This window comes from Nerophis ophidion, linkage group LG07, assembly GCF_033978795.1.
Source record: "Nerophis ophidion isolate RoL-2023_Sa linkage group LG07, RoL_Noph_v1.0, whole genome shotgun sequence".
Classification (NCBI taxonomy): Eukaryota; Metazoa; Chordata; class Actinopteri; order Syngnathiformes; family Syngnathidae; genus Nerophis; species Nerophis ophidion.
Window position 1 is genome coordinate 66,988,115 of NC_084617.1, and position 15,026 is coordinate 67,003,140.

A 15,026-nucleotide genomic window follows, 5' to 3' on the forward strand; every position below is an offset into this window, starting at 1 on the left:
CAGTATTGACATTGATTTTTTCTGTGCTTTGTCTATGTGCACAGCTCACAACAGGCCATCAGGTGGCACTGTCAACCATTGGCTATGTCGGCTGCTCCATTTCCATCTTCTGTCTGGCCATCACTCTTGTTACTTTTGCAGTCCTGTCGTGAGTATATATATATTTATTGATTTTTTTCACCGCTTTATCAGTCGTTATTTTTTAACATTCCTCTAGTTGTATGTTGAGCAAAACACCCAGCTTTGAATCACCTGAGTCACATGACTTATATAACCTGGCAATGAGGTCAGTTGTTGACAATACTGTACATACAGTACAGGACAAGGAAGTATACAGCTTTCGGTATATTTCAGTTGAACATTGTAATATTTGACCATTATCGGAGGATTGTGCATTGTTTTACTACTTTCCTTTTTAGCAATTTTTTTAACAGTATATCTTATTCCAGTGGTTCTCAAATGGGGGAACACGTACCCCTGGGGGTACTTGAAGGTATGCCAAGGGGTACGTGAGATTTTTCAAAAATATTCTAAAAAAAATAGCAACAATTCAAAAATCCTTTTGAATATATTTATTGGATAATATGTCAATATAATACGAATATAAGTTCATAAACTGTGAAAAGAAATGCAATAATGCAATATTTAGTGTTGACAACTAGATTTTTTGTGGACATGTTCCATAAATATTGATGTTAAAGATTTATTTTTTTGTGAAGAAATGCTTAGAATCCAGATGGATCGCTATTACAATCCCCAAAGAGGACACTTTTAAGTTGATGATTACTTCTATGTGTAGTAATCTTTATTTATAATTGAATCGCTTGTTTATTTTTCAACAAGTTTTTAGTTATTTTTATATCTTTTTTTCCAAATAGTTCAAGAAAGACCACTACAAATGAGCAATATTTTGCACTGTTATACAATTTAATAAATCAGAAACTGATGACATAGTGCTGTATTTTAGTTTTTTATCTCTTTTTTTCAAAAACAAAAATGCTTTGATCTGATTAGGGGGTACTTGAATTTAAAAAATGTTCACAAGGGGTACATCACTGAAAAAAGGTTGGTCCAAACATGCATGATATTATTCCGTGTTATTCTGCAGGTCTGTTAGTACCATCCGCAACCAGCGCTACCACATCCATGCCAACTTGTCTTTTGCCATCCTGGTGGCTGAGATCCTGCTGCTCATTAGCTCCAGCTTCGACCCGGGCACGGTGATTACATCACGGGGTGATAGCAACGACAACGGTAACGATTTTTGACCGGTGCTTCTATCCCCTGTGCCCAGCTGCCTTGTAAGATCATGGCTGTCCTGCTCCACTTCTTCTTTCTGAGCGCATTCGCCTGGATGCTCGTGGAGGGTCTTCACCTCTACAGCATGGTGGTCAAGGTGTTTGGCTCGGAGGGCAGCAAACACATCTACTATTATGGCATCGGTTGGGGTAAGTGTACCCAGAAGTGGGTGCTATATTATTTTTTTGCCTGCACAATAAACCCTTACTGTTCGCGGGGTTTACGTTGCGGTACCCCTAGCACCAATAAAAAGCGCAAGAAATGCCAACTTTTGATATTCTATACCCAATAATATGCCTCTCAAGGTCGTTAAACCCATTTCAAATTGATATTTACACATGAAGAAGCAATTACAAACGTATGAAGTTTTGTAGTTACAAACCTCGTTTCCATATTAGTTGGGAACTTGTGTTAGATGTAAATATAAACGGAATACAATGATTTGCAAATCATTTTCAACCCATATTCAATTGAATGCACTACAAAGACAAGATATTTGATGTTCAAACTTATAAACTCGATTTTTTTTTTGCAATTAATAATTAACTCAGAATTTCATGGCTGCAACACGTGCCAAAGTAGTTGGGAAAGGGCATGTTCACCACTGTGTTACATCACCTTTTCTTTTAACAACACTCAATAAACATTTGGGAACTGAGGAAACTAATTGTTGAAGCTTTGAAAGTGGAATTCTTTCCCATTCTTGTTTTATGTAGAGCTTCAGTCGTTCAACAGTCCGGGGTCTCCGCTGTCGTATTTTACGCTTCATAATGCACCACACATTTTCGATGAGAGACAGGTCTGGACTGAAGGCGGGCCAGGAAAGTACCCGCACTCTTTTTTTACGAAGCTGTTGAAACACGTGGCTTGGCATTGTCTTGCTGAAATAAGCAGGGACGTCCATGATATCGTTGCTTGGATGACAACATATGTTGCTCGAAAACCTGTATGGACCTTTCAGCATTAATGGTGCCTTCACAGATGTGTAAGTTACCCATGCCTTGGGCACTAATACACCCCCATACCATCCCAGATGCTGGCGTTTGAACTTTGCGCCTATAACAATCTGGATGGTTATTTTCCTCTTTGTTCTGGAGGACACCACGTCTTCTGTTTCCAAATGTAATTTGTAATGTGGACTCGTCAGACTACAGAACACTTTTCTATTTGACATCAGTCCATTTTAGGTGAGCTTGGGCCCCGCCAAGCCGGCGGCGTTTCAGGGTGTTGTTGATAAATGGATTTGGCTTTGCATAGTAGAGATTTAACTTGCACTTACAGATGTAGCGACCAACTGTAGTTACTGACAGTGGTTTTATGAAGTGTCCCTGAGCCCATGTGATGATATCCTTTACACACTGATACCTGTTTTTGATGCAGTACCCGCCTGAGGGATCAAAAGTCCGTAATATCATCGCTTACGTGCAGTGATTTCTCCAGATTCTCTGAACTTTTTGATGATTTTACAGACCGTAGATGGTAAAATCCCTAAATTCCTTGCAATAGCTCGTTGAGAAATGTTGTTCTAAAACTGTTCGACAATTTGCTTACCAAGTGGTGACCCTCGCCCCATCCTTTCTTGTAAAAGACTGAGCATTTTTGAGAAAGCTGTTTTTATACCCAATCATGGCACCCAACTGTTCCCAATTAGCCTGCACACCTGTGGGATGTTCCATATAAGTGTTTGATGAGCATTCCTCAAATTTATCAGTATTTATTGCCACCTTTCCCAACTTCTTTGTCACGTGTTGCTGGCATTAAATTCCAAAATTAATGATTATTTGCACAAAAAAAAATATCAGTTTGAACATCAAATATGTTGTCTTTGTAGCATATTCAACTGAATATGGGTTGAAAATGATTTGAAAATCATTGTATTCTGTTTATATTTACATCTAATACTAATCTAATATCTATCACAATTTCCCAACTCATATGGAAACGGGGTTTGTATTCAAACTGGAGTTACACAACATCACATTTTTTAACGCATCTTCCAACAGGAAAATGTTGACAGGATGGACTTGTGACAGGGCGTCCTTTTATTTATTTTTTTATTAATTAATATTTTTTGTAAGTAACAAGTGGTAGAAAATGGATTAGAAAGAATGCATATTTTTTTTTTAAATAACTAATATAAATGTGTATATATATATATATATATATATATATATATATATATATATATATATATATATATATATATATATATATATATATTTATTTATTTATTTATTTTTTTAAACTTGGGACATCCCGCGAGCCAGATTTTGGACGCTGGTGGGCCGTAGTTTGGGGACCCCTGATTTACATCCTTGTAGGCAGTTCTGCACTTTTTCCCCCGAATTAAAAGGGGGCGCTTGTAGCTAATGCTACGCTACTTTTTATACTGCGCTTACTTTTACTGCTTTCGCGAGGTCAAATAAATGCCAAACCACGAATGGGGAAGGATCTACTGTATTCCTCTTCCAGTGGAAGGGCCCATCAGTTACTGGCTACACTCTAAAGTACATATGACCCTTTGTCCTCCTTTGTTTTATACCTCTCTGGTCAAACATTATTCGTAAAAAAGGAAATAACTACATCTGCGTTAAATCCCAATCCAATTGCCTTGCCTTGCATCTCAGAGGAAAAAAAAGGACCATTGGATATTTGTATACCGTTCCTCCACATGCGGAACCCATTAGTGGCAAAATTATCCCTTTTTTTATAACTTCCTTTTAGTCGTTTTTTGTGGTCGAAATGTAAATGATACTGGTTTGAGAGGGACATAGTGTATGTATGCCCACGGTAATCGTTCCAAGTAAATAACAAGGATCTTTGATTGAGGCTGCAGAGTGTTTATCTCACTCTCACTGTACAAGGAACCTTTGAGCTTGACAATGAGTACCAACGTACAGTACAATGTTGGGCAATATCAACTATGACATAACATCCAATAGTGACACAGTGATCTGATTGTATAGAACAGAGGTTGGCAACACAAAATGTTGGAAGTGCCAGATTGGACCACAAATACAAAAAAGTAATCGGTCTGGAGCCGCAAAAAAAATCAAAAAACTTATATAAGTGTTATAATGGCAACACATGATGTAAGTGGCTACTTAGATATATTAGCCTACTATCAAAATGACTTTAAAGGTCTTATATAAGTGTTATAATGAAAACAACACGTGATGTAAGTGGCTAATTAGCTATATTAGCCTACTATCAAAATGACTGTGTCGCAGGCTGACGCAAATCTTCGTTGACAGAAATGTTAAAATGTAATATTTATGCTACACATTTTTACAACATTGGAAAACATTAGTAACACTTCTCAGAGGATGAGATAACTCCTGGAAAGGCCTGTCTTAGAATGGCCAAAGGTATAGATCAGTGGTTGCAAATGGGGGTACGCGTACCCCTGGGGGTACTTGAAGGTATGCCAAGGGGTATTTGAGATTTTTTTTAAATATTCTAAAAATACCAACAATTCAAAAATCATTCATGAATATATTTATTGAATAATACTTCAACAAAATATGAATGTAAGTTCATAAACTGTGAAAAGAACTGCAACAATGCAATATTCAGTGTTGACAGCTAGATTTTTTTGTGGACATGTTCCATAAATATTGATGTTAAAGATTTCTTTTTTTGTGAAGAAATGTTTAGAATGAAGTTCATGAATCCAGATGGATCTCTATTACAATCCCCAAAGAGGGCACTTTAAGTTGATGATTACTTCTATGTGTAGAAATCTTTATTTATAATTGAATCACTTGTTTATTTTTCAACAAGTTTTTTGTTATTTTTATATCTTTTTTTCCAAATAGTTAAAGAAAGACCACTACAAATGAGCAATATTTTGCACTGTTATACAATTTAATACATCAGAAACTGATGACATAGTGCTGTATTTTACTTCTTTATCTCTTTTTTTCTACCAAAAATGCTTTGCTCTGATTAGGGTGTACTTGAATTAAAAAAATGTTCACAGGGGGTACATCACTGAAAAAAGGTTGAGAACCACTGGTATAGATTATACTTGCCAACCCTCCAGATTTTCCCGGGAGACTCCCAAATTTCAATCTCACGGGGCAATCATTCTCCCGAATTTCTCCCGATTTCCACCCGGACAACAATATTGGGGGCGTGCCTAAATGGCACTACCTTTAGCGTCCTCATTCATCGGAAAAGGAGACTATTATATATGTCTCCGTTATCCATAGGTCTATCTATAACCCATAAAGTAGGCAGGCACAGAACTATTTTTCAGCGTGTTTATTCCAACCGGCACGTTAATTCCCATGATGAATTCCCATCATGCATTGCTTCAAAACTACGGCAAGTAGTAATGTCCAAAAACATAACAGAGACGAAGCAAATGAACGAAAAAGAAACATGGCGACAACGGGTAAGAAGAAGTACGCTTGTAAGTTCCAAAATTATTGGAAAAAAAAAATTTCAGTTAATCCAGGATAGCTCGAAGGGGAATTTTGTAGATCAGACTTCTCCATTGAACACGGTGGCCGAATGGATATACTCATTCATGAACGGATTACTTATGTGTATATATATATATATATATATATATATATATATATATATATATATATATATATATATATAACAAATACTTGAAAATATATACAGTACAATGTTAGGCATCTTCCGAATTCGGAGGTCTCAAGGTTGGCAAGTATGTTATAGATGTGTGTGGCAAAGTTAAAGGAAACGTCAGGCTGTCTTCTTCTAGTGGACGTATTACAATCTTTGCAAGCTGGGTAACATTTGCTGTGGTCTGGAACAACATGGCACACTAACAACTACCAGAAATGCAGCCAATATTACATACAGATAATGTGTCATGAAACATGGAAAAATAAACTAAATACACAGAAGACATAAGTAAAGGAAATTAAATGAGCTTGAATATAGCTACAAGTGAGGCATAATAATGGAATATGTACATACAGCTAATATAAATAGCATGTTAGCATCGATTAGCTTGCAGTCATGCAGTGACCAAATAGGCCCCGACAAGTCAATGACATCAACGAAGCTCAACTTTGTGCATTCACGCACAGCATGAAACGTTTGGTGGACAAAATGAGACAAACAAGGAGTGGCATAAAGCACATCTTTCTGTCGCAGCGTCAGAGAAAGTTATACATGTAAACAAACCGTTGAGTCACAGTCCACACAACGGTGAGTTCAAGTGCCGCTGAAATTAGTAGAACAGAACGCCGTTGGCCAAATACTCTCATCAGTGAAGCATACACACAAACATATTAAACAGTGGGCTTTTTTAACGATTAGGAAGGGTTGTGTCCTTTTACAGAAACCATATTAAAACATAAAATATATTTTTATGAAAAAGATCCATGGAGCCACCAGGGTGCCGCTAAAAAGCCGCGGGTTGCTGACTCCCGGAATAGATTTAGCACTTTTTGTGTGATCTGCAGTGACTTCATGTATTTCTCAGCACCGAAAAAGTGAATAATCAGCATCTGGAAATAGTTCCTTGACAAAACGCATACTTGCCTACTTATATTGCACTTAAAGAGCACTTTGATTATGTGTTGAAATCAATGCAAGTTTTATTTTTGGTCAGTGTTGAAAATGTAAAAAACTAAAAAAAATTATTTTCACTACATTCCAGTTAAAGAATGTATTTTTTTTTTCCCCCTGATGATTTTGCAACAGTATATGTATTTGTATTTTTGAATCAGGCTCTCCCCTGGTGATCTGCGTGGTGTCCATGACATCAGCTTTGGACAGTTACGGCGCGGTTGACAAGTATGTGTAATCTGCTTGTTGGACGGAAAAATAAATGACCGAGAATGTGTTCTTCATCAAATGTACTCCATTTCAGTTTATAGTTAGTTGCATTGCATCATCACCTATGGAAGCCTATTAAAGTGGAAGCGGTCTATTGTTTTCCACTGGAACGCACTATAATAATAATTAACATATAATGTCTGTGTTGTCAGCTGCTGGCTGTCCTTGAAGAACGGCGCCATTTGGGCATTTGTGGCTCCAGCTCTGTGTGTCATTGTGGTCAGAAAGTTACATGTTTTCTATTTACATTCCTCATTTTCTTGCACTTAATATCTCAACGCTTGATTTCGTTTTCAGCTAAAACCAGATGTCGTTTTTTTCAAGTGCCCTTTCTGATCACCAGGTAAACATTGGCATTTTGATATCAGTGACCAGAATCATTTCTCGTATCAGCGGAGAGAATTACAAAGTTCATGGGGATGCCAATGCGGTCAAGTGAGTCTGTTGTCCGTTTCTATTAACAATAGTCAACTATCTAGTACTGATTCTGTAAATGTGGTTTAACTCTTAAGGCTCACTGCAAAGGCTGTAGCTGTGCTCCTGCCCATACTCGGCATTTCCTGGATCTTTGGCGTATTAGCTGTCAACACACACTCCCTGCCATTCCTTTATATCTTTGCAGTCTTTAACTCTTTGCAGGTAAGATACAGTACCTTAAAGGGAAAATTTTGCCTATCGTTCACCCCCATTTTGGAAGATATGACGACGGATGTCATTTTTTTTTAATGCATTCTAAACAGTAAATAAATGCGATCAAAACTTTGCCGATAAAGCCCTTAAAAAAACATCCAAACATCTCCATTAGGGTTTTACGTACATGATGTAAGTATATATGTAATGTAGTAATGGGCGAATTTATAATAAAAATAAAATATTTACGTATTTTGATCATTTTAAGCATTAACTTCAAACATTTTCAACTACATCACTGATTACTACTCACTGCAAACCTTTTTGTACTTTGCGCTACAGAATCCGCTGACCCCTCTCTGTCAGTTTACTTGGCCTACCACTAAGTGGCTGAGTTGCTGTTGTTCCCAAACTCTTCCATTTTCTTATAATAAAGCCGAAAGTTGGCTTTGGAATATTTAGGAGTGAGGAAATTTCACGACTGGATTTGTTGCACAGGTGGCATCCTATGACAGTTCCATGCTGGAAATCACTGAGAGCGGACCATTCTTTCACAAAATGTTTGTAGAAACAGTCTCCATGCCTAAGTGCTTGATTTTATACACCGGGGCCAAGTGATTAGGACACCTGATTCTCATCATTTGGATTGGTGGCCAAATACTTCTTTCAATATATTTCATATTCCCATTTAGACTAAGGATGTCTCATAATCCTCGCAAAGAAAAGGAGGGGTGGAACCAAGCGTCTTTTCATGTCGTTCTCGCCATCGCCGGGTCTAAATTGGCTGTCAAAGTGTACCGACTTGTCGAAATGCGTCCTCGTCCTTCTGCTATTCAGGTGAGAGCCATGATTAATGATCTACAATAAAGTTTGAAGAGAAAGGAAACGAGGAAGCAGCTCATCGGTCGATCATGTCAACATTGGCACACAAGCTAGTGATCCCGTTGTTTGCGCTCATGATAACACCATCACTAATATGTGGTTAATATTGAAGTCGCGAAATGTAAATGGAGTATTGTTGGCGCTTTTTGGATGTTTTTTGGCGGTATATAGGATCTCCCATTGGCTCCATTGTAAGCGGACTTTTATTTACAAGTCAGAATGCGTTAAAAAAATATACAAATGTCGTCATGTCTTTTTTAATGATTGTGAATGATAGGCAAAATTTACAAAAAGTGCTGTTCCGCTTTGAGACAGTGATTCTTAAACTGGTGGGGGTAGAAGACCCGTTTTTAGTGTTTCACAAGACTTTGAACGGACATTTTTTTTTGTGAGACCGTCAACGAGTATACTGAACAAAAATCTAAACGCAACACTTGTTTTTGCTCCCATTTTTCACGATTTAAACTCAAAGATCTAAAACTTTTACTATGTGTACAAAAGACTTAGTCCTCTCAAATATTGTTCACAAATCTATGTTAGTGAGCATTGTTTCTTTGCCAAGATAATCGATCCCACTTCACAGGTGTGGCATATCAAAATGCTGATTAAACAGCATGATTATTGCACGGATGTGCCTTAGTCTGCCCGCAATAAAAGGCCACACTCAAATAATCATAATAATAATAATAATAATAATAATAATGATAATAATAATAATATTAGATTTTATTTGTAAAAAAGCACTTTACGTTGAGCAAACAACCTCAAAGTGCCACAGTGTAAAAAAATAGTAATAATAATAATAACAAAAAGATAATACAAATAAATAAAATATAAAACTAGAAACAGCATAGCACAATAGCTAGAACCAGCATGCATATCTATAAAAAGGCTTTTCCAAAAAGATGGGTTTTTAAGCATTTTTTAAGAGCATCCACAGTCTGAGGTGCCCTCAGGTGGTCAGGGAGAGAGTTCCACAGACTGGGAGCAGCGGAGCCGAAAGCAGTTTTGCTTTAATGGGTGGGCTGGGGGGGCAGACAGTATCTGGTGTGACGACCAACACATCTCCTTTGCACCAGGTTGTTGATTGTGGCCTATGGAATGTTGGTCCACTTCTCTTCAATGGCTGTGCAAAGTTGTTGGTTATTGGCAGGAAATGGAACACACTGTCATATACGCCGATCCACAGCAACTCAAACATGCTCAATGGGTGACACGTCCGTATGCTGGCCATGCAAGAACTGGGATGTTTTCAGCTTTCAGAAATCGTGTAACGCCCTCGCATCATGGGGCCGTGCATTGTCATGCTGCAACATGAGGTGATGGTCTCAGGTAAATGGCACAACAACTGGCCCTCAGGATCTCGTCACGGTATCTCTGTGCATTCAAAATGCCATCAATAAAATGCACTTGCTTTCATTGTCCATAACATACGCCTGCCCATACCATAACCCCACCCCCACCATGGTTCACTCGATTCACAACGTTGATATCAGCAAACCGCTCTTCCACACATGCTGTCCGCCATCTGCCCTAAACAGTGAAAACCGGTATTCATCCGCGAAGGGAACACCTCTCCATCGGCCAGGCGCCATCGAATGTGAGCATTGGCCCATTCAAGTCGGTTACGACGACAAACTGCCATCAGGTCGAGACCCCGATGAGGACGATGAGGACGATGAGCATGCAGATGAGCTTCCCTGAGATTGTTTCTCACAGTTTTTGCAGAAGTTATTTGGTTATGCAAACCAATTGTTGCAGCAGCTGTCCGGGTGGCTGGTCCTAGACGATCATGGAGGTGAAGGTCCTGGGCTGGTGTGGTTACAAGTCGTCTGCAGTTGTGAGGCCGGTTGGATGTTCTGCCAAATTGTCTGAACCGTTTTTGGAAACGGCTTACGGTAGAAATATTGAACATTCAATTCACGGGCAAAAGCTCTGGTGGACACTCCTGCAGTCAGCATGCGAACTTACGACATCGGTGGCTTTGTGCTGTGTGATAAAACTGCACATTTAGCGTGGCCTTTTATTGTGGGCAGCATAAGGTACACCTGTGCAATAATCATGTTGTTTTATCAGCATCTTGATATGCCACACCTGCGAGGTGGGATGGATTATCTTGGCAACAAATATATGCTCATGAACACAAATTTATACAAATGTGGAAACAATATTTGAGAGGAATACGTCTTTTGTGCATATAGCAAAAGTTTTAGAACTTTGAGTTCAACTCATAAAAAATTGGAGCGAAAACAAAAGTGTTGTGTTTATATTTTTGTTCAGTGTAGTAACAATATTCAACTTTTTGACAATTTTCAAATTTGGGTGTTTTTATTAACAAAACCAGGGGTTCTCAACTTTTCTGACATTGAGGACCATTTTTTCCACTACAGAGGGGCCTGTGGCCCACTCAAATATTTTAACTCTAAATTAGTAATCTTACTCTTGACTTCAATCGTATTCAATGATAATAACTAACCTACTTACGGTTTACAACCTCGTCAAATGATATGAAAGTATGTGTAAATTACAAATACCATTATTTATTTAACACATAAACCTTAGCTTATTAGGAAATCAAGTACTAACCAAATTTACTGCATAAGAAGGGACATAAATAACTGGCGAAATATAAATGTATCTCTTCAATTATGTTGTACTAAATCAAAATAGACTAACTGGATAATAAATGTTTCTTAACTAAATTGTCAATAAAATTAAAGTGCAAATGAAATTACACTTACCCCACTTTAGTCATCATTTCTGCGCTTAAGAAACTTTTCTATGAATTTAGCTACTTATTCTAATTATTTGATATTGCCATTACTGGAAAAGTGTATTTAAACTGAGTAATCCTGGCCTATATAAAGCACAGCTAAGAAACAGATATTTTTGAGCAACCACAAAGGGGCGCTCGCGGAACAACAATGGGCCCTATTGTTAAGAAACACTTAACTCAACTATAGACGAAATAAATATATTTTTGAAATATTTCTCACCATGTGTAGTGTTGATCAATGTGGGTCGTCACTCATCATTAATGGGTGATTGTGGGTCCTGCAGCCATACCAGTTAAGAACCACTGCCCTCAAATAACCCTAATCCCAATTGCACTATCCCAATATGTCGTGCAGTTGAAAGTACTCCTAAAATTGTTATTTTTTCTTTTTAGGGTTTTTTTGTCTTCCTGTTCCATTGCCTTCTTAACTCGGAGGTATGCTTGCTCACATGTAGGATGTGTGTTATCTTTCCTTTAAGCCAGGGGTGTCAAACGTACGGCCAGCGGGTTGGATCAGGCCTGCTAACAGGTTTTTTCCGGCCCGCGTGATGAATTTGCCAAGTGTAAAAATTAGCTGCTTTTTTTTTTACGTAAGAAACTGTTGTTCTAAATGTGTCCACTGGATGTCACAATAGCAATTCTGTTAGGCAAGCAAACGGTTTATACCAAGCAAGAGGTACACAGTAAAGGGTGACTTTGGCTCCTCCTCCTCGACCCACATGAAACTTAAAACCTGCCTTTTTATGTCTTCTGCTTTGAAAACGTCGTCATTTTGCACCCTCGTTGCCCCCAAATGTCTGTGTCAAACACAAGAAAAGTAAAAGTTTCTTACAGCTAGTTGAGTTAGCATTGGAGTCAATCCCAGAAAGACTGATTTAAAGTTTAATCCTGGCTTTTGTAGATACACTGAGACAAAGTCTAAGCTCATTGGGCCCCATTCAGCAACCATTCTTAAGAACACATTTTGGTCTTAGGCCCACTTATGACGTTTTTAAGGAGATTTTTGTATTCACCAATGTTTTCTTAGCAGGGATTTGTCCGTAGGTATGAACAAAATCTACAAGTGCGCCAGAGCACTCTTAGGGTGGCCTATTTGTTTTTAAGTGTGACAAGTTCCCTTACATCTATTGTCTATTGTTATATTAATATCATAGTTAGTTAGATAGATAGATAGATAGATAGATAGATAGATAGATAGATAGATAGATAGATAGATAGATGGATGGATGGATGGATGGATGGATGGATGGATGGATGGATGGATGGATGGATGGATAGATAGATAGATAGATAGATAGATGGATAGATAGATAGATAGATAGATAGATAGATAGATATAGACAACAGATAGTAGATAGATAGATAGTACTTTATTGATTCCTTCAGGAGAGTTCCTTCAGGAAAATTAAAATTCCAGCAGCAGTGTACAGAGTTGAAATCAATTAAAAATAAATAAATAAATAAAGTAAATAATGGGGGTTTAAAAGGACACAAAATAGAGAAATATTAAGAAATGAATAAAACAATGGGAATAACAATATAACAGTAAAATAAGAATATAACAAGACAAAGTAGGCAGAAGTGACCATGTTATGAAAACAGACATATAGCAAAATGAGCAATATATATAGACACACACACTTGCTGCTACTGCAAGATGCCGCAGATCGTGCCCTGGGGAGGGCGCGCATATTTCACCATGTTTTGCCCGAAGTGACGAATAAATATTTGACCACTTCGTGGCTACCTCAGCAGTCCCCCCTTTCTTAAATTTACGTTTTGACATTATGTATTTCCACCGCGGCATAATACAAATTTCTCATCTGTAATTTGTTTGTGTTTTCTCCGTGTGTTTGATGTTCGGCTTTTCCGCCTTACTGTAAATGGGGAATTAAGGGCGTTTCTCTATGCAAATTAAAAAAATTAAGGGTGTTTACATATGCATGTTGGGGAAATAAGGGCGGGTTTATATGCAAATTATGATAGACACGCACGCGCTAACCTTTTAGCATTCAGCAACTTAAGAACAGCAGGTGGGAACAATTTGTTCGTTTAAGAACACCTCATGAATTTGAATGGACTCCTCATAGGAAATCACTTAGGAAGAAAGATAAGAGGAAAAGTTAGGAACTTATTGCTGAATGGGTCCCATTATGTTTTTGCAGTTGCATTAGTTTCCTCGGAATTTTTTGTCCAGAGAATTATTTGTGATTCGTACGTTTTCATAATGTGCTTGTTCTATTTTGGGCCAAAGGGAAGTTAAGTGAAGTGAATTATATTTATATAGCGCTTTTTTTCTAGTGACTCAAAGCACTTCACATACTGAAATCCAATATCAAATTTTTACATTTAAATCAGTGTGGGTGGCACTGGGAGCAGGTGGGTAAAGTGTCTTGCCCAAGGACACAACGGCAGTGACTAGGATGGCGGAAGCGGGGATCGAACCTGCAACCCTCAAGTTGCTGGCACGGCCGCTCTACCAACCGAGCTATACCGCCTAAAACTAAAAAACAACCTGGAGTTGTCTTTATTTTTAAGTTATCATGCCATTATTTTACCTTTACAGCCCACTTGGGATTAGATTTTCCTCCAATGCGGCCCCTGAGCTAAAATGACTTTGACACCCCTGGTTTAAGCGACGTAGAAGGCAAATGTCCACACACCCTCCAGCAAAAATTACATTTGGCCCCAATGTCGTCATGTTGTTTCCACTCCCGGCAGGTCAGAGCTGCGTTCAAACACAAGACCAAGGTGTGGTCCCTAACCAGCAGCTCCATGCGGAACATCAACGTGAAGCCGTTCAACTCTGACATCGTGAGAGCCTCGTGTTGCTGACTCTTAACCGCCTGAGCTAAATAATCTCCCACTTTCCTTATCTTGTAGATGAACGGACACAAGGAGGGCGTATCCCCTACCAAGATGAACACATGGGACAAAAGTACCAACTCTGCCAATCGCATTGACCTCTCGGCAGTATAAACAAACGTTGGCCTGAGTATCTCCACACTATTCCACATGGCCAATCCAAGTCTCAAGTGAAAGGGATCGCCATGAGAGGCGACGTGCGGTTCCACCTTTGATGACAAACAGACTTTTACTGTGCTTTACTAGCATCTCATTAAATACCAGGTTGAGTTCTGACGGCAGTGAGGTCACAGAGAGTGGAACAGCATCATTCCACCTGACTGAGATGCTCTGTGCGGAGCTGAAGCATCGCTTCGCAGCATCTGCTTTATTTAAATTGCAGTGTTTTAGCGTTGTTTGGGGTTTGTTTTAACACACCAGCCTCCACACAAATAGATACCGTATTTTTCGGACTATAAGTCGCACTTTTTTTCATAGTTTGCCCGGGGGTGCGACATACAGTGGGGCAAAAAAGTATTTAGTCAGCCACCGATTGTGCAAGTTCTCCCACTTAAAATGATGACAGAGGTCTGTAATTTTCATCATAGGTACACTTCAACTGTGAGAGACAGAATGTGAAAAAAAATCCAGGAATTCACATTGTAGGAATTTTGAAGAATTGACTTGTAAATTATGGTGGAAAATAAGTATTTGGTCAACCATTCAAAGCTCTCACTGATGGAAGGAGGTTTTGGCTCAAAATCTCACA

The 15,026-nt window shown here is 38.4% G+C and overlaps 1 protein-coding gene across 4 annotated transcripts in view; it reads left to right on the forward strand.

Annotated features, from left to right (window-relative positions):
- adgrd1 (adhesion G protein-coupled receptor D1) overlaps positions 1–14,824 on the forward strand; it is a 94,797-nt gene extending 79,973 nt beyond the window's left edge. For all 4 annotated transcript variants that reach the window (XM_061906922.1, XM_061906923.1, XM_061906924.1 and 1 more), the window contains 10 exons: positions 45–148; positions 1,109–1,220; positions 1,295–1,448; positions 7,017–7,083; positions 7,278–7,344; positions 7,469–7,560; positions 7,638–7,764; positions 11,807–11,848; positions 14,135–14,227; positions 14,297–14,824. In XM_061906922.1, coding sequence (XP_061762906.1) covers positions 45–148; positions 1,109–1,220; positions 1,295–1,448; positions 7,017–7,083; positions 7,278–7,344; positions 7,469–7,560; positions 7,638–7,764; positions 11,807–11,848; positions 14,135–14,227; positions 14,297–14,392 — 954 coding nt within the window. In that variant the 3' untranslated portion in view covers positions 14,393–14,824. The remainder of the gene's footprint in view (positions 1–44; positions 149–1,108; positions 1,221–1,294; positions 1,449–7,016; positions 7,084–7,277; positions 7,345–7,468; positions 7,561–7,637; positions 7,765–11,806; positions 11,849–14,134; positions 14,228–14,296) is intronic.
- The last annotated feature ends 202 nt before the right edge of the window (positions 14,825–15,026 follow it).